Raw genomic sequence first — 23,640 nt, forward strand, 5'->3', positions numbered from 1 at the left:
CTCACCTACAAACACCAGTGCTTCAGGAGCAAACTCAATCACCCCTTCTGCATTGTCATTCTTCTCGATGATCACCGTCTTCACAGATAAATCACCAAGAACCGGAGGCATATCAAGTTGAAGGCCATCTTGGATGCTGTAGTCATTACCACTGAAAATTATAATATTTTTAATTTGTTACCATAATGCGAATGAATGGAAGATTTATATTCTATTACAAAAACATAAGTTAATATAAGCAATGGCAATGCCTTTCTAAACTTCCATACAAAGCCCTCAGCAAGAAAAGGTTCATGTATTTGTTGTTTAACAATTCAAGAAAATGTTTTGATGGTTACATTAGCAGTAGAATGGTCAATGGTCAAGCATTTTTATAGCACCTTCCACAATAAAAACTGTCTCAAGGTGGTTTTAAAGCACTACAAAACTACAATAAATTTATTGATGAACAGGCACGAATGCAAAGGGGGAAGGTGCGTACCCCTAATTTTGATATGGCGTCACCATCAATACTATGTACATGCAGGTACCTCAGCGTCTGTATGTGGGCTCTGGTAAATTCCACTGAGCAAAAAAATGAGAAGATATTGCAAACATTGCAAGCCTATCAATACTTACCTTGGTGAAAGTAGTTGGACAGAGGTGAGATTAACATGGAAAGTCTCTGGCCCTTCAGGTACATCATCAGGTTGCAGGTTGATGACAATGCTCTGTGTATCCACCCCATCGTTGAAGGTAAGGACTGCAAGAAAACAGGAAATATTGTAATAATTATGAGGACACCATTGGTAGAATTAAGTCTTACACTAAATTACCCTAGTTTATGATGCTATATACTTACACCCTGAAGCCGGGTTAAAATCTTGAATCTCTGATGCTGTGCCTGGTATAGTTGTGTAAATTACTCGGGCAATACCAATACTGCCTGCATTACGAACAACTTCTAATGTCACCTTTAAAAAGAAGAATAGAAATAATGCTAATAAAATTCAAGAAACAATGTACAGGGCTCAAACTTTCCATTATATTATAACTTTCATTAAAGCTAATGATTAACATAATAAATTTAAAGAATATATTTTTTCTAACAAAGATTAAATATCCAGCAAAGGTGATTAATTGTAATACTCATAAACCGAAAGGTCCACTGATTAATCTCAGATAAGAAAGTATAATACATACTCCAAGTATTGAAATACACGCCATCGTGTTGGGATTCTATATTTCGACATTAATTATGTCATCATCAGGAATGATGATGACATAATTAATGTCGAAATATTGAATCCCAACACGATGGCGTGTATGATGATGACATAATTAATGTCGAAATATTGAATCCCAACACGATGGCGTGTATTTCAATACTTGGAGTATGTATTATACTTTCTTGTAATACTCATGTTATTTAAAGCAAGACACTATTTCTGATTTGTGAACAACTTGATGGAATGACCTGATGAAATTTACCTGTAGGCTGTCCTCTGACACAACTACTTCCTGTTGACCTGAGAATTCAAAAACACCATGCGGGTTGTCACTGGCAACAACAGTAATGCTTGCCTCATCAGCATTGCCTGCATCAATGGTAGCTCCACCCACAACAGATGACAGACGGAGAGTGAACACTCGTTTCAACTCAGGTGTCTGATCATCCAAAGTCTTAAAACAGAACAAATGTAAAGTTATTATGGAGTACAGAATAGTAAAGAAAAATCTATGTGGCTTTGACATAACTGCATGTACAGTACAGCACTCTCAATATTGAGGCTCTCAAAACACATAGACTAGCTTAGTGTTCACAAGGCCTCATAATCTAGCTCCACCCCCAGAGGCTGGCTTTCAATTTACATGGCTTCCAGTTACCATTCCTTCCAAGGGCTAGCTTTGGGTTTAGGCCCAGTTACCTCTTGGCTTTACATACAAGACCTCTTTTCCAGAAGCTACCTTAGGATACACACATCTCCAGTTATTACTCTCTCATTCTTGGCCACACCAATGTAGACTGTATTACCTTAATAAGATTATTTACTAACCTGTAGCACAATGGTAGCATCACGCTGACCGTCACTAAATACAACAGAACCAAATGTTTGAGCAAACACACTGGCATCTCGCGGATCTAGTTGCCAATTTACCATAATCTCACCAAATATACCATTTCCACGTGTCAAGCTGAAGGTAAATACCGTTATTATATAATGTAAGTTATCAATTAGTATCAATTAATATTCTATTTCAAAGTCAGCTGATAATAAAGATTAGAAATTGTCGAGATGATTGATAATTAACTTTGTACTTACCTTACAATAGCTGAGCCATCGTACACTGACTGAGGCTCACCAATGAGGACTTGTCTTGATTGAGGTTGGATGGATACCAGCCCAGCTGACCCTGGATTGGCTTGGACAATAATCGTCAGAATACCTAAGAGGATAAAAACAACAATGAATCTGTAGCTTTTATAAATATTGTAATCAGAATGATGTTGCTTCTGATGATGGTGATGACAATGATAATGATGTCACAACGGTTTGTTGTTGTCCCCGAATTTGTCAGATTACTGACAATTAGTATAACATTCTGTGAAACCCCCCAAAAAATTATCCATCATTCTTTATTTTAACAATATATGAAAGCTTTATAGATACAGTATTGTATGTAAAATTATGATGCAATAATGATGTTTCAATTATAACAATTGTATTTACTAGCGATTAAAATGTACTGAGGCGTGACAGTTCACAATTATGTCAGATTTGGGGAAAAAACATCTTGTTAAAATCAGGAAAAAATGCTTAAAGATCTGTTCCTACCATTGACAGGTGAAATTTCAGCATCATCCGTTACCGAAGTGATAATAACCATGAACCTTTCCTCTCCTTCTAAAACATTGTCAGCAACTGCTCGCAGTGTGAAAGACTGACTTGTTACACCCTGAGGGAAAATAATAATATAATACTATCAATTACAATGTAATTTTTGTTGGTGGCAGTCTAAGCAGGTCATCATTGAAAACGATTTGTTATACAATGTGTCGTCATGTTGTGGTTTCTTGGAATTATATAAATATTGTATGCGCCTAACTTTTTTGCACACATTCTACAAACTAAATATCATTGAGGGTTAGATATATCAGAATGCTATTTCCATTGGAAATGGGTAAACTACAAATAATTCTGTACTCACATCTGGGAAAGTAAGTGTTCCGCTACTAGGTGTGATGTCATCAAACCCTGATGCATCCAGCTCCCATACTACGTCAACGATCCCTTGCTGACCTTGTGTGCGTTCAACAGTGATGGTAATAAGCCCATTAGCATCGGTGCTAGTTGTGGACTCTGCAACTGTTGCCTATAACAAGTAAAAACAATAATTAATGACAGCAGCAGCAGTGACAAAGACAATGGGGAAATCATGTTATATTAAGAGATTTAACTGAATTGCATGTAGACTTAACTCTATAAGACACCGACCTATTAATTTAAATGAACATTAAATAACAAGTTTCATAAATTATTTTTAAACCCAAATAATTACTGTATTTACCTGTGTGTTTGTGAACCCAAATAAGCCTTTTGGAGAATCGTTCTTCAGGATCTTAATAGTTACAAACGTATCACTTCCAAGAACAGCACCCCCTCTTGGGCTATTTAATTGGACAGTAAACAACTGCAATGAAAAAAGAATGAATGCTAACATATATTCCTCATGAAAATGTAATCTAAGTTATCATATACAAATTGAATTAACCAATTAAGTCATTTTACAAACAAATCTTTAATGCTATTACCAATCAATCAATCAAGCATATTTGCCTCTGTATAAATATATACAGCCAAATTACCATCTACATAAATACTCATCAATTATTGATTAATGTTTATTTATTTATTTATTTCAACAATATTTTGTGAGGGTGGTCCATCCAGCCGGGGCTGATCATTTGGGACCCTCAAATACATACAAAGCAAAAACAATAGAGTACAATTACAAAAACAAAGCAAATAATTAAAAGACATTAAATAGAATTAAAATAAACCTAATAAACAGAAAAAAATTTAAAACGTAATTAAAAAAAAACAAAAAAAACCAATAAATATCAAAGTTAAATATAAATTAAATATATATGTATTAAATTAAAGAAACAAGATAATTGAAGATTTAATATAATGTACATTCCAATAATTATAAATGAATACACATAACTAAAAGAATTTAAAAAAGAGAAAAAATTATAAAAGGCATATTTAGAAAATATTATAATAGCAATAAAAGTAAAATGTGATTAAAATAAATTTAATGTTAAACTATTATCTATAAATTAATATATTACATATTTATCTTTAGAATTTTACCTCATCAGTTTCATAAACATTGTCATCAATAATTGAGATATCAATAACTGCTTCCTGTTGGCCCTCAGCAAATGTGATGTTACCAGACACAGGTGAGTAGTCTGCAGTAGTGGCTGACGCGGAAAACGCTAGCCAGCTGACCCCAACAATATTAAAAGTGCCCGCTGAGCGAACCACAGGTAGCGTCAAAATGCCACTTGTTCCAGATCCTTCATACACTTCCACCTGGTTCGCAGAGTTCTAGGAAAAAATTAATTGGTGAGAACATTGAAATAAAAAAATTAACTAACTTAAAGTTTCTTATGTTATTAGACAGACATAACAATTTCTACATTCCACTCACTCGCATGACACTAAACTGTAAGATTCCATTAGCATTGTCATTCTGTGGAATTATGACCTCTGCCACATTCTGATCCTTCTTGACACTAGGGGGTGCTCCACTTATAGGACTCCCTGTTAGTAATTCTACTGATGTCAGATTCACAAAGAATGTTTCCGGTCCTTCAGCATCAGTGTCCTAGAATGAAAATGAGAACCAATTGTTCAGTACTAACAATAAATATATATAAACAAATAATAATATACAATATATATTATACACTATATATAAATTAATCTATTATAATATTTAGTTGTTTGTATATTAATGTATTACTGTAACAGGAATAATAAACATTGAAAACAAAGACTAAAAAAGCACAGCAGGTATGACATATTACTTACCGATAGAATGGTGATAGTGACTGAATCGGATGAAACTCCATCTCCCATGGTTACATAGCCTTCTCGAGAAACATAATCACGGTCACTCTTTGCTTGCTGAGCAAGTGGTAGACCAATTGCTTCAAAAGTACTGAAAAGATTAAACAAAAAATATATGTATACAGTTATTAGTGAATACTTACCTGAATAAACAGATAATTATTCTGGTAAAATTACTCGTACACCATTGATTTGTAAAATTTTGCTCAAGGAATGAAGCATGTATATGGGCTTCCGACAAAAAAATTAAAGTATACAATCTACTGAACCTTGTATTCTAATTAAAGAATTCTGGGCTCAAATCCAGAGAATTCAAGAATTTTCCGTATGAATAAACATTTTTAATAATTTGATAAAATATATGAAGTATACAATGTACTGAAGCTTGCATTTTAACTAAAGAATTCTTGGTTCAAAGCCAGAGAATTCATGATCTTTCTTTTGATTAAAAGGTTTTACAGAAATCACTTACATACACTTACATATAGAGCACCAGAGAGTTTATTCAATACCATAATATGCAAGTCAGAATAAGAACAAAGTAAAATACATCGATAAAATTTCATTCATACCTATATCTCACCAGGACTGTTCCCTGCACTCCCTGCTCCCTGATGACCTGAAGTCCAATGGTGACAGAGGTATGGCCTTCAGGTTCAGGTACGGAAGTAAACAGAGATCCAAGTGACCAGGCAAACACACCATGCGGTGAATCATTGGCCAGGATGATCATCCTAGCTGTGTAGTCTGTTGAACTGATCACAGCACCACGATCAGAGTGCGGTGTGCCTGGGTTGACCACACGTACCAAAGAGATGAAGACGGTCTCATCTAGTTCCGGCGTGCTGTCTGCTTTGATGGTGATGACAATGGCAGCAGAAGAAACACCATCACGGAATTCAATCTACAAAAAAATCACAATCATGAAATGAAAAATTAAATGGTTAAATTAATTTTTTTAAATTAAATAAGAATCATTGTAATAAAATCAATTATATTATTATATTTAATAACATAAAATATTACATTATTATTTCTACAATATATACAATGTGCTGTAAAGTGTTTTCTTTCAGGTTGGAATTAAGTAATATGAGCCATAGAATGTCTATGTATAATTAAATACAATTCTGTATTTTACTGATGAAAACCTATGGTTAAAAGCTACCATCTTCAACTTTGAGCATCCTTGTGGTCTACAAATTAAATTTTGCACTCACCTGTCCTGATTGTGGTGATATGTCATTGGCATCGTTGTCACCGCTAGCCTGCCATTCAATAACAACCAGACCAGCTGATCCATGTTGTCTCTCCACATTCAAGACGACAACATTGTCAACATTCAGTTCACTTACTTGCTTCTCTAATGAGTCCTGCAACAAGGTGGATGTAGAAAATATACTTTAAAACTAATAGACAGAGAAATAAAAAAAATTCATACTCAAATATAATAAAAAGCAAACTTTACCTGAGTAAAGGCAATCAATCCATGTGCATCGTCATTGGACAAGATGTTCACGGTCACCTGACCTTGTGAACCAATTATTGCGCCACCTGTAGGGTTGCTAAGCGCAACACTGAATCTTTCATCATTTTCTGGATCAGTATCATCAGTTGCTACCACAGCAATAGTCAGCTCAGTCTGACCGTCTTCAAAAGTCAGTTGTCCCGACCTAAAATATGATGTATTGTACTTTATTCAAGATTCATGGTTTTCTTCTCAATGAGTAAGTTTCAAAGGAAACTTCGGCATTTATCAGTCTTTTCCAGGTAAGTATTCATGAAATTAGACTTGAATTATTATTGTTTTTAAAATGTTTATAGAGGGTGACCCTTCCAGTGTATCCTACAAGGTCAGCTGATATTTAGGGGTTCTCTTAAATAAATGGAATTATGTGATGCTTTTATCAGCTAAGTCTCTTTATAGGGCTTAGGGAGTGGAGTTGTTAAGTAGTGAGAAAAAGTCTTGCTATCACAGGAATTGAACCCAGGACCCTGGTATTAGCAAGTAAGCATTTTAACCAAGCTATTAACTCCACTTATCCATCCCCTCAAACTCCAATTATGAGGGGGAAAGTAACATACCTTGGTACAAAATCAGAATCAGCAGAAATAGAGACAGCTTCATATATAAAAGACTCCAAAGCAGTCGAACCATCGCCATAATTTGCAGAGGCAATGTACAAGTCAACAGCGCCAGCAGTACTGCTAATCAAAATAGGCTCTAAATCATGCGACACAGGTGCCTTGGCAACATTGGTGAATGACAGGGCAAAGGAATTCCAAGCCCAGACGGTTGAGTCACCTTCTAGCTGCGCTACAACCAGGTGGGCTGTACCATCTAGGCCGGTGTAGTGCTTAATGCTCTGTACACCTGGGGTCGGTATAGACTGATGATGAGCAAACTGTGCATTGGCAATGTTCCACTTGTAGATAACTGATGTTACTTCTACACTTTCATCTAAAAACATAAATATTTAATATTAGACTATTTTATCCCCATGATTTTACGTCAAATTTACAATACTGAAATCAATTTAAATCATTCGATCTTACCACTGCTTCTGCTATTGGCTATTACAAGGTATGAACTTGAGCCAATCACAAAGCTCTCTACAGCGACTGCTCCGTTGGTGTCAATTGACTGATACTCCACCAGTTCACCACTCTGAAGCTGGAACACAGTGGACCTGGAATCAAATAACAATAATTGTTATTATTAAAAATGTGATAATGAAATAATATGCAATTATAGTCAGGCTTGGAGTACACTAAAGAAAATAGAAATCCAAGGAGCCATTACTTCCTGAAAAAATTGCCTGAAGCCCGCAGGGCTGAAAGCAATTTTTGAAAGAAAAGACGCAAAAAATTGGAGGCACTACATCAAATTAACAATTGATCGAGGAAAGGAAAATTACGTGCAAATGGAAGTGATGACGTCACAACTGACTGACAATAATTAATAGGTTTACTTATATAGCACCAAGAAACATACACAAAATTAAAGACAAAGTACTTAAGTTATAGAATGCCGATGTGACAATTTATTGGGAGCCCGCATTAATTTTTTCAAACTATGTAAAAATAAAAACATGCTGAGCTTTGCATCCCAGTAACTGGCTGTTAATTTATTTGTCCCCATTTATAAATTCTGAATGTAAGCCCTTGTTATTGTTTAAAAGAGAAATTAAGGAATTGTAAGTGTATTTATCAAGGTTTGCACCCTCAGAATAGATTAATTCTTACTTGATCTGTGTCGTTCCAAGCACCTGGTCGTAGGAGTTTGCCACGGCAACAAACTGATCCCCACCAATCTTGAATGTTACCGCATCAAGTGCGCCAGATGTTGGGACTTCTTGTTGTGTGGTAAACATCGCACCATTCCAAATCAATAAAACTGAGTTGATACTAGTTTCTTGGATGTTGTTGATTTCATTTGTGATAAATAAATAAGTGTCAGAACCACTTGTGAAGAAAACAGCATCTGAAGCTCCCATTGTCAAGATATCTTGTATCTACAAAAATCGTCAAAACTCATCAATTCCTACACAATAGCATGTGAACATGACTAAAAAGACAAAACTAACAAATTTGAAACAACAATATTACACTAAGTCCCATTTTAAACGTGGAAAATTTGTACTCACCACTACTAGTGTACCATTTGACTCAACCCGGTACAATCGTGAGGATGTCTGAACATTTCGGAACCAACCATGGTTGGCAACAACCAAGTATGTTTTGCCGTTGATCACATGACTGGAACTCTTGCGTGCACTGTTGGTTTCTATTGTCTAAAAAGATAGCAACAATGATTATATAAACAGAACAAGCAAACGGACATAGTTGGTGATGATTACCAATAACAATAACAATAGTAACAGCATCATCCATAATTAATCTTCCACCAACGAAAAGAAAACAGACTATTTTCTGCAAAATGACCTTAGTGTTCTGAGGTACCAACACCAGGTGTTTGAGCTTACTATAATGGTGGTGAGTGGATGCGAGGTACACTTACATAATTTCAGATGAGACAGAGATACAAAGTCTAAAATAGTCATTACCTGCACTGGAACAAAGACACCCTGCCATCGATACATCATAGAGTCCATGACAGGTGTAGCGTTAACTGAACCAGATGATCCATCACTGCTTAGACCTGTTGTCAACTCTCCAAGTCGTCTACTACTGGTCAACACAAGGAATACTTCAGACCCTATAGCGAAGCTGTGAAAACCTTGAGCGGCCATTGCAATGATTCTCTGAGAAGCTGCTAGGGTCAAACTGGTACCAACTGTAAAAAAAAAAGATGTATCAATATGTATAACCAAGATCTTTACAAGAATGAAGCTAAATACTGCAGTACAGGTCCACAGCAGTTTGAAAACTGACAATCACATTAAATAATAATGATGGGAATGTAATTTTTTAATAAACAAAATTTTTTAGATATAATTTTGCATTAGTTAATTTAAATTTACTAGGTTTTTATATCACACCAGTTAGTAGTTAGTAATGTATTTTTCAGTTGTAAATGTGTATGTTAGTTAATATTGATGTGTAAAAGAATCTGAAATAGAGATTTGATGTTTGAATGCAAAGAGAAAACATACCATCCTCGTAAACGACTGTGATTAATGATAGATGTTCTTGAAAAACTAGTGTTAACCTTACGAATACACTATGTGTATATATGGGACAGACACTTAGAATAAGAGTAGATTATGTCTTTACCAGAAGCAATGGCTGTCCCTGGTATGGTCTGCCAGTCGACTGTAATCTCATTCAATGTCCCAAATGATCTTTCAACTGTCAGGTAAGTAGGCTGTCCTGTTTCTTCAATGTCAACACTACTTGAACTAAAATACAGAGAAAATATATAGTACTGTATAATTAAACTTTATTATTAAATGCTACGAAGACATAAGTTAAATATCATATCACAAGTGTTATATTAATAATTATTCAAAAATATTCATCTGAATAAACTTCAACAAACTTAAAACATAAATGAAGACATTTCTGATATATATTAACAGTTCATGAAGACAAAATGTGTACTATAACCAGACCATTATGAGAATATCTATAAATACACTATTGCTAAAAATAGAGTATCACATCATTTTGTAGGGGGAAAATGGGATAAAAATAGAAATAATTTATTTTACCTTGAACCTTGTGGAAATATCTGTAGCAAGCCATAAGGAGAATCATTGTCTGCAACAATAATGGTAGCATTTACTGTTGTACCCAAAATAGCGCCCCCAGTTGGTGGTAGAAGTTTAACCAGGAATTGCTCCTGTAACTCTGGATCATTGTCAAGCACGGCTGATACATGCAGCACCTAGGATGATAAAGTTTGAATAGATTTTTGACTTGATAAAAGGTTGAACAGATTTTGACATGTTAAAAGGATAAATAGACTTTTGAAGTGATAAAAGGTTGAATAGATTTATGACCTGATAAAAGGTTAAACAGACTTTTGACATGATAAAAGGTTGAATAAAATTTTGACTTGATGAAAGTTTGACCAGAATTTTTAAAAAGTAATAGATGGACTCTTTGATACGTAGGCCTTCAAACAAAATATTTACAATGCTGAAGAGCTATTATTCAGAGTTCCCATCTAGTTGAGATTCTTACCGTGGTAGAAATTCCAGGTGTGAAGATGACAAATCCTGTTGCAGGATTTAAATCACTAACGGCGGATTGCCCATCCATCTGCAGGACTTGGAATGGTACTTGTATCTCACCAAATGTACCTTGTTCCCGTACTACAGCAAACTGCGCCACGCTGTTGGCTGTGCTGATGTCTGTGGGCTCCAAAATAGTGATAGTTGTGGGCCCAGTAAACGACACAATACCGTACGCATTATCATTGGCTAAGATTGTTATCACAGCTGTTAATAAAAAGAGAAAACAAAAATTAGGCAAGACTATCTTATACAACAAGACTAATTAATAATAATATGTAAGCAGAAAAGCTTGTTGCCCTAACCATTTTTGCTAATTATTGAAAAATATTATACTTTTATAAAAGATCTCATTTCGGTAGATATACCTTGGATTATTATTATCTTGTGTGTCAATAGCTACTAATAGAAAGTAATTTCTGTAAAAATATTGATATGACAAACACATGAATGTCATGCTGTTACTATCCCATTTACCAGCATACCCTTTAAAAGGGCATTCAGGCGGGTTGGTGAACCAGGTTTTGCCAGAACCTTATCTCAATAATCCAATTAAACATCAAAGAAGAATACCTCTACTTAAGAGTCATTATCACAGCAGGCATTGCTGTTTCTCAATAAATTACCAGTATAGTATTTAAAAACCAGGCTGGAAAATTTTAAAAACCTGTTGTTCAAAATAATTTGGCATTTTTATTACCTTAGCTATAATATCAGATAAAAATCATAATAGATATGCTTTTGAATTTTAAAAATCAATGACTTATGTTAGAAGTTACAACATGGTTTTTGATTTAATTGTGCTAGTCTTTTTATGAACTATTCGTAGCTAATGAGGCTCACTGTTAATCTTGTAATACAAAATTCCCTGAAGCAGTAATTAAGAAGAGATCGGCAAAACCTGGTTCAAAAATGTAAAATTTGGTAAATGGTGAAGTTTCCTCATGACAACAACAAGAGAAAAAATCCTACTGCCATGACAGGAACTGAACCCATGACCCTTGGATTAAAAGGCAAGCATTTTAACTGCCAACCTATTCAACTCCACTCCAGATGAAATTTTAATTTTAATTAAAAAATACCTTTCCTAGGTTCTCCAATCTCTAGGCCACCATTTGGATTACCAAGAATAATCTCAAATGATTCATTATCCTCTGGAGTTACATCCTCAAAGATATGTACAGTCACTGTCTTTTGGGCCTCACCACTGGCAAAATACAGGACCTAAGGAAATATAAAAACACATTAAAAATATTTTTAAAAAAAAACATCATTAGAAAGAAATTAAAATAAACATTTTTATAACTTTCTGTTAGAGTAGAACTTTGTGTGTTCTTAAGTCATTTTGTATACTGAACAATTTGTTTTTAGAAGGAATATTTTGAAAAATTAACAGAAGAAAATGAGTCAATCTACATGAAAACTAAAGGAAGATTACAAACAATGTATTCTGGTTTACAAATTACAGACTCAGTTGGGTTTACCTTGTCTGTAAAGCTGTAGTCACTGCCGCGAGTAGAATCCAAAGGCTGGCTGTATATGAAGACTGTAACATCACCGTATGTCCCTTTGTCTCGTTTTACAGTCAGTGTTACATTGGTTACACCTTCTTCAATTGAGACGCTAAAAAAAAAAATTATTACAAAAATATTCGTTAAAGATCAACTTCCTAAATGGTGTTAGATATATTGACAGCAATATTGGGCTAAAATGTTAAGTAGTAAATCACAAGATATAAGTTTAACCAATCACAATTTCTCTTATATTTAATATTAATGATGTATAATAAAAAAAATCAACAATACAGGGTGTAGTGTGGATCACATGATGTAAATTTAACCAATCAAGTGATTTCTTATTTGATGTTAAATATGTATGTTCAACAGGGTCTCTGTAGATCACATTATATACTTTCAACCAATTTGGGATTTTTTCTTACCTTTGGGAGTCACCAGCAAACATAACAACACCTTGAGTGCCATCATTAGCTCCTATGGTTACTTCTGCTATTGTTCCAACTTGATCTATCAGGATGAAGAAATATATTTATAAGTGAATTGTAGCAGCAACTTAGATTATCTAAATTATAATTTACAATCAAGAATGGAAATTTATCACAATAGATCCAAATAATTACTGAGAACTCACCAAGTGCAGGTGGTGTGTTAGTGGTTGATGGATCCAGGAGTTCTACGGACGTCAGGTTCACCAAGAACTTCTCATCAAGCTCAGGGATCTCATCCTAAAAAAAATAGTGGAAGTGGTTAATGATTAGTTGCATAGGTCACAAGGTTTTCTAGTTATCAAGTAGATTATTCTGCAGTAATTTGATGAAATACATCTGGTGATACTGATAATGTATCCAAGCAGGTTTTACTAACACCAAGTATAATCCACTACAGTAGTTTAAACACATACAAAAAAAATTAATATTATTTATTAGTTTTTTCTATTCATTCAACAATGTTTTAACATTGTTACCTGTAAAATCTGCACAGTAATGGCCATGTCACCTACACCATCTCCAAAATCAATGTATTCAATGCCATTACTGAAGTCTTGACCAAACAGAGCTTGATTTAGAGATGGCAGAGGGTTAAGTGTCAATGAACCCTCAAGAACTTCATAGAAAACACGAACCGCCCCTGATGAGATTTAAATAAAATGGAGGAATTAAAACAATATTTTAAATATGCATTTCTAAAACAACTGGACTAGTAAATGAACCTAGTTTGCTAAATAATTTCAAGCACTGTACTTTCTTCTAATGGTATGGTGTTTCTTTGCTTACCTATGTTGCCAAACTTCCTATCGACAAACAGCTGAACAGTTTGTTGATCCTCAGATACAGTGATCTCATCTGAACCTTGAGCAAAGCTGAAGACACCATGCGGCTCATCGCTTGCACTGATAGTGATGCTAGCAACTGAACCTTGTGGATCAAGCTCAGCAGCACCAGTAGAAGACACACCTAGTTCATATAGTATAGAGAGCACAACATATTATATAATAATTTTCTCCATTTAATTTGTCAATTAAAATTTATTTAGTTGTTTGAGGTTTGAAATTATGCATTTAAATGTAATTGTTTTGGGGGATTTTGTGCCCCGTCATTCTTATGGTTCGGATAATGTAAAGTGAGGAGACAGTCAGCCAAATCTTGCCCAATAATAGTTTCTTTCAAATAATCAGAAGTAGTTTATATTCAGCCCACTAGTGGGAATAAAAAAAAGGACGAATGAGCTTGAGTGAGTTTGAACAAGAGGCTGAAGAACAATGGTTAAACATCATAGAGATAAGCTACATTCTGTTAATCACTCTGCTGTCTTTATTAAAAGAATAGAATTAGGTTGACACCTTACTAACCTTCTGTCTCAACACCGGAAAGAACAATAACAAACTCTTCATTAACCTCTGGGGTTTCATCAGGGAGAGCATACAATGAAATGACTTGTCCAAGCTGACCCTGACCAAAGGAAACCTTGCCAGCAATGTTACGGAAACTTTGAGAAGGATCCAGTTCACCAGTTCCTTGAATTTGCCAATCGACTGACACCAGGCCAACAGCTGGCAAGGTACGTTCAATTGTGACATTGAAGGTTTCTCCTGAAATTTACAAACAGTAAGTGGATAAGTACATATGAAATATCAAAATAAGTAGACGGATTTGTAAGATCACTGTGTGACTAAAATAGTAAAATGTTTTACGATAAACACAATAGAAATTCATGAAATAGACAGCTTACCTTCAGCGACAATATAGGATAGAGTAGCAAACTTCAAAGTTCCAGCAACAAAATCATTAGAAGCTATCACTATGGTAACAGAACTATCAGCTCCTAGAACACTGCCCCCTTGAGGATCATACAGTTCTATCACAACATTCTCATCTACCTCTGGGATGACATCATCTCTGATGCTGATACTGATAACTAATAAACAAGAAACCAATAAATTAGTTAATATTCTTTTGTTATGTTACATAATGTGTATATACAAGACAACATTTTAACTTATCCTTATTTCAACCAAAAACAAATATGTTAATTAATGATTTAAAAACATGAGAAAACAATTTACCTCGTCGACTCTCTCCACTGGCGAAAGAAAGTGTGCCACCGCTGGCAATGAAGTCATCTTCCATATCAGCAGAGCCTCCATCAGCTGCCTGCCAAGACACCATTACATCACCTATAGTTCCTCCTGAAGAGTAAAATGACCAAGTGTTACAAATAGTTTTGGTGTGTTTGTTACTTTCCTAAACTTGAGCTTATTATTTATTTTACAACTGATTATATCACTAAGTATTAATTAAGCAGTACATAGATTACATATTACAGTATAAATTGAGGCCTGTTATGTAACACTGTTGCCTGGGTTGGACAACTCCATTATTTTATTAGGTAATTTCTTGAAAAAAAAAGTTCATCCAGGTAAATATTCACTTACATTTAATACAATACACAAAATATTATTTTCAACATTGGTTAACTGATATCTGAATCAGTACCAACAAAATGATTAAATTCTCTTTTTAATGTATTAGAAATTGATATAACATGTGTTCTTATGTTGAGACAGCTGGACTTTCTTAAGAACTTTCAATTTATACAACTGACCCATTCTCTCTACAGTCAACTCCACTCCAACTGATATTCCATTTCTTTCCTCTACCAAAAGGGTTTGGCCATTATCAGTTGCATCCGGACTATTGCTATAGATACGCCACACACCGTTGGCATCATCGTTGGTCTCTATGACAAGACGTGTCTCAGACTGTGGTCCTAGAGTTGGCTCGTTCTGGGTTGATGGTGTGCTGCCAACTAATCTGACACTGTCCAGCCTCAACTGTGAATGTGATGGTGTGATCATGGTAAAGATGTGATCAAATGAGACTGATATTTGTGATCATAAATGATTATTAAATATATCGGGAATGAACGGTTAGGTAAATTATGTGAAAATGAAAAATGAATGGATTAACAAATAGAAAAAATACTATTACTTTAATCAGATCATAAGGTACTGTAATGTATCATTTCATTTAAAAAAAATATATAATAGGTACAATATCATAAAGAAAATGTTTAGCCGATATGTTGCCAGGCAATCCATAGCCTCGAACACAATATTTCATTGTCTTATAATATTACCTTGAATGATTCTGCCATCTCTGGTATTGCATCATCGAGTATTGTAACAGTCACTGTTCCTGTGCCAGCTCCATCAGGTATGCGTACAATGCGACTCATAACTGGACTGTAGTCTACTCCTGGTTGAGCCACAGAGTCGTACAACAACTGAGCCTAGAGATAAATTTCAATAAATATATATAATAAATATAATTTTGAGGAATTTTACAGAGTGAGCTTAATAGTAAATCTATCCGATAAACATTGAAAAAATTCATCTGGATCCAATATATCCGATAAAGTTGATTGTAATATCCAAACTATATGTTCCAAACATTTTATGACAAAACAAATGTTTTTTTTATTCATTACTATCACTGTATCTATTTTCTCACAATACCAATTTGATACATTAGAGAATTTTTACTGGAATTAATATTTAGCATTACATACATCAAAGTTAAAGACAATTAGTTGTTTGCATAACAAAACAAAAACAAAATACTGTAGATTGCACTGGTCAGTTTACTATTAGGGGCATCCTACCTTCGAGACATCTTTGATATACAGTGTGAACCCAGATCCTGAATCAATATTATCTCCATCCGATGTCACTGACCACAAGCAGCTGACCGTGGCATTTATCTCTTTGAACTCCAGGGCGGCGCATGCTCTCTCCCTCAGGCAGAACTCAACACACATAGTCAGGGGGCTTGAGGCCCTTGAGACATCTAGCACAGTCTTTGAAATACCCATCTGTGAGCCTTGGATTGGTGCATGGTAGTAGTCAGTTGGATCTAGGCCAGATTGGTAGGCTTCTTGGACTACATCAAGTGGTTCACTGCTGTACACAATCTCAAGCTCACCGAAGAGACCACCACTGAAGATGTGAAGAGCAATTGCATTTCTAATATTGTTCATAACTAATGTAATATACAATGATCTATTACTCTCTCTTTAAACTGAAAATTCAAGCAGGGTGCTTATCATCGCGTGGGCTAGGCCTAGGCCCACCATTGAACAGGTAGGCTTCTGAGCAGACATGGCTACAGGAAACACTACAACTTCAATAAATAAAATTTATTTATTTATTAGTTAAAAATAATGTAAATGATTTATAAATGTATTATACATGATCTTTGTTGAAATCATCACTGAAATTCGGAGTTGCTCCAGAAACAGGAAGCAGCCATGGGGCAGTACCTTCTGTTATCAGAACACAATAATAATATTATTAATAGTAATATATTATGAGTTTCAATTCAACTGAATTCCATTCACTTTGATTTGCACACAAAAGTATAAATGTACACATGTTAGAGTAAATAGTGAAACATAAGCCTTTTTAATGCATTGCCCTTTAAATACAATAATATATATCTTAGGTAAGAAAGGAAAAAGTCAAGTAATAATTAAAGATAATAAATGACAAAAAGGAATGTAAATAATTTTGATCTTTACCGTCTGATAAGTTCAATATTAGTAATACTATTCCCATAGAGGTCTTCCGCTACTGGATTCACAGCATTACTAAATTCCACCATTCCATGCGGATTATCATTAGCACTGATGGAAATCACGGCAGTCGATTGGCTGCCAATGGAGCCGCCTCCGTCTGCACTAACAATCGTCAGAATTATATCCTACACAAATAAATTTATACCATTGCTATTAATGATAATTACATATTTCATTTCTAATATTATTTAAATCACAACATGTAATGACATAAATGAATATGGTTTATATTCACAGCTCTGCCAAAATACAATCTTTAGCAATACTGCCACCTTCACCATCATTCATTATTTTATCATCAACCTCAATATTATCATTATCATTTTCATAATCTGTTACTGTACTGTTGTCCGGTATTTACACAACTTGTTTTCCATGAGCTTACCTCAGTTTCCTCCGGTATATCATCAGGAAGAATATTTATTTTAAAGGTTCCAAATTTGTGTGTTGACAAGAAGTAGAGAGTTCCTCCAGTAGGAAACACATCATCAACAGCAAGCTCACCTAATCAAAAGAATACCTAACTTGTTAATTAATGTACAAGGTGTTTGCATTGGGGAATAATTAGCTCTTGACTTAAAAAATCCTTAAGCTTTTAATAAAAGAATTAATCATATATACACATAATCAAAAGAGTACCTAAGCTTTTAATAATGTACTTTAACATATGTTGAATGGTTAATATCAATAGTACATTAACACTGTAAAACATAATCTATCGAATTTATGGCAGTTTTTAATCTCATGATATACCCACCATTAATAGTGGCTTGCCATGTGACGGCAACAACTCCGATGTCACCAGCACTACGGATGACACTTATTGTGAGTTCTGTCATATCATCTCCTTCTGGTTCATTGACCTCTAAGTGAGATTGTCCAAAGCCTTTAACAGAAAATTATGATTTTAATAATGAAATTGCTTTTATAACATTGTCAACATATAACATCATTAAAATGTCATTCAAGTCAACAACAAAATGTCTTTACTCACCAAATTTTCCATTGGGATCATCTGAAGGAGTGATAGTGACAGCGCATCTACTGGGTGATCCAAGAGCAGCCCCTCCAGTGATTTCATTCAAAAGAATGATCTCAAATTGTTCCTCAATTTCTGGCACAGGATCATTAAGGATCTCAACTGGTAATGCCTTTGTTGTCTCACCTTCAAGAAACACCACATTTGTCGATGTAATGCTGTAGTCAAGACCTCGCTGGGCTGAATCTGGATTTGTTTCAAAGCTGATAGAAATCTAGTGGAAGAAGACAAAGCTATTATTGAATGTTTCCAAAAATTCATTTCAATTTAGAAATTTCTTCAATAATTGATGAAAATTTTAAAGTATAGATAAAAATAAACTTGAGTTACTGGTATACACCAACACTCCATAATGTAAGCATGTGAAACTCTAAAGTATAGAGCACAAAAAAGATAACAATCAAAAGTAACCTTCTCACCTGACCGAACGAGCCTGCAGTCCTAGTGATGTTGATGAATGGTCCAGAAAAGTCCTCTGAGACTGTAATCTCACTCGCTGACAATTGAAGAATGCCATTAGCATTGTCATTGGCAGGAATCACCACTTCCGCAATGCTTCCATCACCAATGCTGGGTGAATCAGTGACTACATGAACAAAAAAAAAAGATTTTAAATGAATAAACAAAAATATCTCATGAACTAAGATGGACTCAAACTTTGGGATACCTTTGGTTTTAGAAAAGCACTATCTCACACCCCATATTGTGTGGATAACAAAAATGGATAATACACAAACAAAGTTACAATACACCAGATGTGAAGTCCCTTCAGTCAACAACAAATAGTTTCTAATTTACATACCAGGTGCGGTCTGAGGTGATTCCAGGAGAGTGACTCTTGTAATGTAGATGAACATTGTCTCTTCTGTTTCAGGTAGGTTATCATCTAGTATTGTGACCGTAACCGATCCTTCACGTTGACCGTCTGTGAAAATCATTGACCCTTGGTTTGCCTGGAAATCTATACCTTCAGACGCACGACTACATAAATATAATTAAGGAGTAATTTTATCATCCATGTAATCAAACAGAAGGTAAAAATATACATATATATTAGCTTGTTAATAAAAAGACAAAAATACATGATTCAATTTTATGGGTGAAGTATATTACATCATAAGAACAAACGAGACTACAGTGTGAGACTACTGATCATGCTAGATCACATGATTATCACATAAACATGTATAGAACTGCAAGAGGTTCTATGTATATATAATCCTATTTAAAAAAGTACTGCCACAAAGGGGCGTGTCTTTAAAACACAAGTTTTGAGCAAACTCTATTCAAATTCTAAAAGGGTGCTCCTATTTCGTGGCAATAATTTTTTTAAACGTTCCATTGCTTGCAGTCAGACTTCTCGCAGTTCTATACTCTTTGCTATAATGCTGGGTTTTGGCAAACATCAGAGACTGACCTTATGAATGATGGCATGTTAGGAAGTTCCTCATCATCTCTTAACGAGGAGTAAAAAACACGGACACTACCAACAGATCCAGCTTCACGGATTATCTAAAAAGAAGGAATATAAATCATAACCTAGGTATTTGACAACATAGGTCTTTCCATAAATTAGAAATTATAAGGCAAATGTACTTGATAGTATATAATAATTTAATGGAGAAAATTGTTTTCATACCTTTAAAGTAATGTTTTGGTTCGCCTCAATTTGAACCACCTGTAGTGACTCTTGATCGAAGACAAATCTGCCGTATGGATCATCACTTGCCGTGATGGTCAGTTTGGCTACCAGAAACTGACTTTCACCAAGATCACCATCACTTACAGAAATTAGGTTGACATAGAACATTTCATCGAGCTCAGGAATCTGAAAGCAACATATTGAAGATACATTGTATTGGGTAGTATTCACAAAATAGACAATCATAATGAAAATGAAAATTATGATTTATTATGATGTTTGTAGTTGTAGCCTAGTAGACAGCATGTATGAATATGGTTTTAAAACAATGACTGGCGAGTTGAATGGCCAAGCATTTAAGGCAGGTACACCGTAATGTACAGTCATAATATTTGACGGAACAAGTCTTCTCAGATAAGGACTACATTATACCGTAGGCCCAGTGTATACAATTGGCTCGTGTGCACTTAAAAGAACCCAGTACATCTTTTGAAACCCCTGTGTACTGGTCCATTCAGCCCCTGTTGACAGATGAGAGTAGCTGGTACCGTTTTACCGGGTACCTCGCACACAAAGATACCCTTAGGGGAGAAGCAAGTTACTGTAAGTGCTAGTCTTTGAGAACGTTTCAGTATAAAGTGTTACATAACCTAACATTACAATAGAAATTTAACTACATTAGTGATAATGATGATAATTTCTTGATAATAAAGATGGCTATGATGATGAATATTGTGACAAACATTATATCATCAACCCACTTTCGCCTTACAGCATAGCATTTTGGCAAATATTATTCCAAGTAGATTGATTATTACAAAGATGATATAGTGATGATGATTATAATTATAATGGTGACAAGTATTTTTTATACCTTGTTTAGCGAAACCCGCTGACTGCAAATATTGATGATTTTGAATAAAAATCAAAATTTTATTTTTGCCCAATTAATAATAATAATAATAATTCTGGCACCCGCAGCCATGAAAAAGTGGAAATTTCAGAAAAAAATAAAAGTTTTTTTTAACTTTTATTACGCCCTCCGCTGCCTTGAAATCTCCAAAGATAACATATGCATATTTCTTCATAATTATATTAATTTGAAGCATTTAGCCATCCTATTTTACATTCATCAATAAAATTTCCCCCCCCCCCCCATCTGGAGGTTTTTGGCAAAACTATTTGCTAAATAGGAAAACAAAATTTTATTTTTATTCCGCCCTCCTCCGATGACCTTTAAAAAAATAAGTACGCAAAACAAGAATAAAAAAAGTCTTACCTAATTGAAAATATATGGAGGTGGTTATGGTGATGAAAATGATGGTGATAGGTGATAATGAAAATGATGACGACTATGGATATTTTTTTCAATGTTGGATGCAACCAACTCACCTGATCAGGCACTGGTTGTAGCTCAATGACTGTTGCTCTCTCTTCAACACTGAATGTAACATTACCTTCATATTCCAAAAGATCTGTGCTGTTACTTGCTGCTGGAGATGATGGGTCAGGGGTTACATTCCAGAAGACAACAGATACCCCAAGAGCACCGCCCGTTCTGATTACCTAAAATAAAAAATAATCAATAATGAAAACTAATAAAATTATTACGACAAATCTTGACATACACTGTATCCAACGAAGTACAAGTTGTTTATAGGACTAGTCGAGTAGCCATGCAGTAAGGCAGGGGCACCGCTAACTACAGCATTAACATTGGCGCTGGTTCTAGCCGCTCCTCGGCCAGGTTTCGGTTGGTAGAACCAAGTCTTCTCAGATAAGAACTTCAAATAGAGGTCCTGTGTACACATCTGCTGGCTTGTGTGAACTTCGAAGAACCCATTACATCTTTCTTTGCTATGGTAAATTTCAGCCTCTGCCATTGTGGAATGATGTGAACGTGTAGCTACTATAGTCACGGATCAGCACAGTGAAGCTGCGAGTTATGGGTTGTTCTCCTACTTTACCTTTACTATTTATAGACAATTTTTTAAATTAATGACTTATAATAATGGCAAAATGAAAATGATATACTGGATAATATTTAAAATTTAGTCATATAATGGACATTAAGAGTCTAATTGTTTACATTATTTTTCTTTTATGCTCGAGAGGTAGGTTCCAAAGGAAACTTAGGCATTTATCGGTTTATCCAGGTAAGTGTTCATGAAATACATGCATTAATTTACAGAAAGTGTAAAAATTATTATGAAACATTTTTATTTATCTACTGGTATCTTTTATCAAACCAGTCAGTTGCATGTAAGCTAATAAGTGTTACCACTTCTTAGCCAAAAATTGATGGGTTGATATGTTCTCTGCAAGAGTATGATAAATGACAAAAACCACACCTGAAACGCCGCGGACTCCATTTCACTGACGGTCACATCAAGTGAATTTTCAGCAAATTCAAACAATCCATAGGCTTCATCGGAATTCTCAATCGTTACTTCCACCGTTGAGCCAATATCAAGATCAGCTGTCAACAAATAATATATAAAATAAAATTAATAATAGTAAGGTATTATATAACGCATTATGCCCAACAAGTGCTCTACGCACTTCACATTATTGCCCCACTAATTAGAGAAATTTCACTGAATGTTGAACACAGGTGGGCAAAGTGCGGCCTGTCGGGCCATATGAGGCCCGACAGTGTTTTTTTGCGGCCCTCTAAAATGAATTAAAAACTATATGTGTGCAGCCCACCAAACATCTTTGGCTAGAAAACACCTTGTTTCTTATGGCCCAACACCGATTACCTGTAAAATTTAATATTAAACCTGAGCATAAATCAGAATAAAGAGAGTGTATGAAGGTTTTTGGAAGTGCACTGGAAACTTCAAAGTTTGGGTGCATCCCTCTGTGTTACATCAAAAATTCACTTTGGCCCTTTGACCCAATTTTATGCCCACTGCGATGTAGAAATATTTCTGCCGACTAAGATAATAGCCGACTAGGTCTCTAACCGCAATCACTTGCCTTTATATTCCAGTTTTAAAAAAAATTTAAAAAAATTAATACCATAACATCACTTCTAAATGTACAAAAAGTAACCTGTAATATCAACAGGGGAAAAAACATTGATATGCATAGTAATGCAAAAAAGAATGAATGAAAAATTATGTATACCAATATAAATGAACCACAAATATGAAAACCCAAAACTTAAGATTTATAAAAAAGAGCTGAAATATATGCTAATTATATTTTAATTCTAATAATGAGTAAGTTCTAATTAATTTAATAATTCTTGCTGTACATCATCAACAACCAATCATCAAACCAATCAAAACATGGCTCAAATAATCTATGATTCACAGATCAAGACATAACAGTGAATGGGATTGGACTGGAAGGGGTGATTTGGTAGTAAAAAAAAAGGAAACAATGGACAAAATGTGAGGTTAATTATAAATAAAATGTGATATGAGGGTGAGAATTTAACTATCACGCAGTGCCCCCACTTAACCTTCATACCCCTCCG

General features: G+C 34.7%; 1 protein-coding gene across 1 annotated transcript in view; it reads right to left on the reverse strand.

Moving 5' to 3' along the window:
• The window catches only part of LOC117110773 (adhesion G-protein coupled receptor V1-like), a 61,323-nt gene that overhangs the window by 19,782 nt on the left and 17,901 nt on the right, over positions 1-23,640 (reverse strand). Inside the window, exons 21-65 of the mRNA XM_033253571.1 lie at positions 22,505-22,632; positions 21,546-21,719; positions 20,151-20,339; positions 19,929-20,023; positions 19,314-19,492; positions 18,931-19,097; positions 18,467-18,725; positions 18,230-18,358; positions 17,858-17,976; positions 17,416-17,597; positions 16,501-16,834; positions 15,976-16,128; positions 15,442-15,670; positions 14,903-15,025; positions 14,569-14,754; positions 14,189-14,428; positions 13,614-13,793; positions 13,304-13,467; positions 12,971-13,064; positions 12,762-12,846; positions 12,307-12,445; positions 11,905-12,046; positions 10,773-11,029; positions 10,298-10,473; positions 9,861-9,985; positions 9,191-9,420; positions 8,771-8,917; positions 8,370-8,638; positions 7,680-7,813; positions 7,209-7,584; positions 6,592-6,796; positions 6,344-6,496; positions 5,696-6,027; positions 5,085-5,214; positions 4,702-4,878; positions 4,359-4,598; positions 3,550-3,672; positions 3,190-3,354; positions 2,817-2,937; positions 2,304-2,427; positions 2,037-2,175; positions 1,471-1,662; positions 842-953; positions 619-742; positions 6-151 (exon numbers count right to left, since the gene is read on the reverse strand). Of these exons, the coding sequence (XP_033109462.1) occupies positions 6-151; positions 619-742; positions 842-953; positions 1,471-1,662; positions 2,037-2,175; positions 2,304-2,427; positions 2,817-2,937; positions 3,190-3,354; positions 3,550-3,672; positions 4,359-4,598; positions 4,702-4,878; positions 5,085-5,214; positions 5,696-6,027; positions 6,344-6,496; positions 6,592-6,796; positions 7,209-7,584; positions 7,680-7,813; positions 8,370-8,638; positions 8,771-8,917; positions 9,191-9,420; positions 9,861-9,985; positions 10,298-10,473; positions 10,773-11,029; positions 11,905-12,046; positions 12,307-12,445; positions 12,762-12,846; positions 12,971-13,064; positions 13,304-13,467; positions 13,614-13,793; positions 14,189-14,428; positions 14,569-14,754; positions 14,903-15,025; positions 15,442-15,670; positions 15,976-16,128; positions 16,501-16,834; positions 17,416-17,597; positions 17,858-17,976; positions 18,230-18,358; positions 18,467-18,725; positions 18,931-19,097; positions 19,314-19,492; positions 19,929-20,023; positions 20,151-20,339; positions 21,546-21,719; positions 22,505-22,632 (7,887 nt within the window). The remainder of the gene's footprint in view (positions 1-5; positions 152-618; positions 743-841; positions 954-1,470; positions 1,663-2,036; positions 2,176-2,303; positions 2,428-2,816; positions 2,938-3,189; positions 3,355-3,549; positions 3,673-4,358; positions 4,599-4,701; positions 4,879-5,084; positions 5,215-5,695; positions 6,028-6,343; positions 6,497-6,591; positions 6,797-7,208; positions 7,585-7,679; positions 7,814-8,369; positions 8,639-8,770; positions 8,918-9,190; positions 9,421-9,860; positions 9,986-10,297; positions 10,474-10,772; positions 11,030-11,904; positions 12,047-12,306; positions 12,446-12,761; positions 12,847-12,970; positions 13,065-13,303; positions 13,468-13,613; positions 13,794-14,188; positions 14,429-14,568; positions 14,755-14,902; positions 15,026-15,441; positions 15,671-15,975; positions 16,129-16,500; positions 16,835-17,415; positions 17,598-17,857; positions 17,977-18,229; positions 18,359-18,466; positions 18,726-18,930; positions 19,098-19,313; positions 19,493-19,928; positions 20,024-20,150; positions 20,340-21,545; positions 21,720-22,504; positions 22,633-23,640) is intronic.

The sequence above is a fragment of the Anneissia japonica genome, unplaced genomic scaffold, assembly GCF_011630105.1.
Source record: "Anneissia japonica isolate Jap-2015-1 unplaced genomic scaffold, ASM1163010v1 scaffold2756_len2360902_cov194, whole genome shotgun sequence".
NCBI lineage: Eukaryota > Metazoa > Echinodermata > Crinoidea > Comatulida > Comatulidae > Anneissia > Anneissia japonica.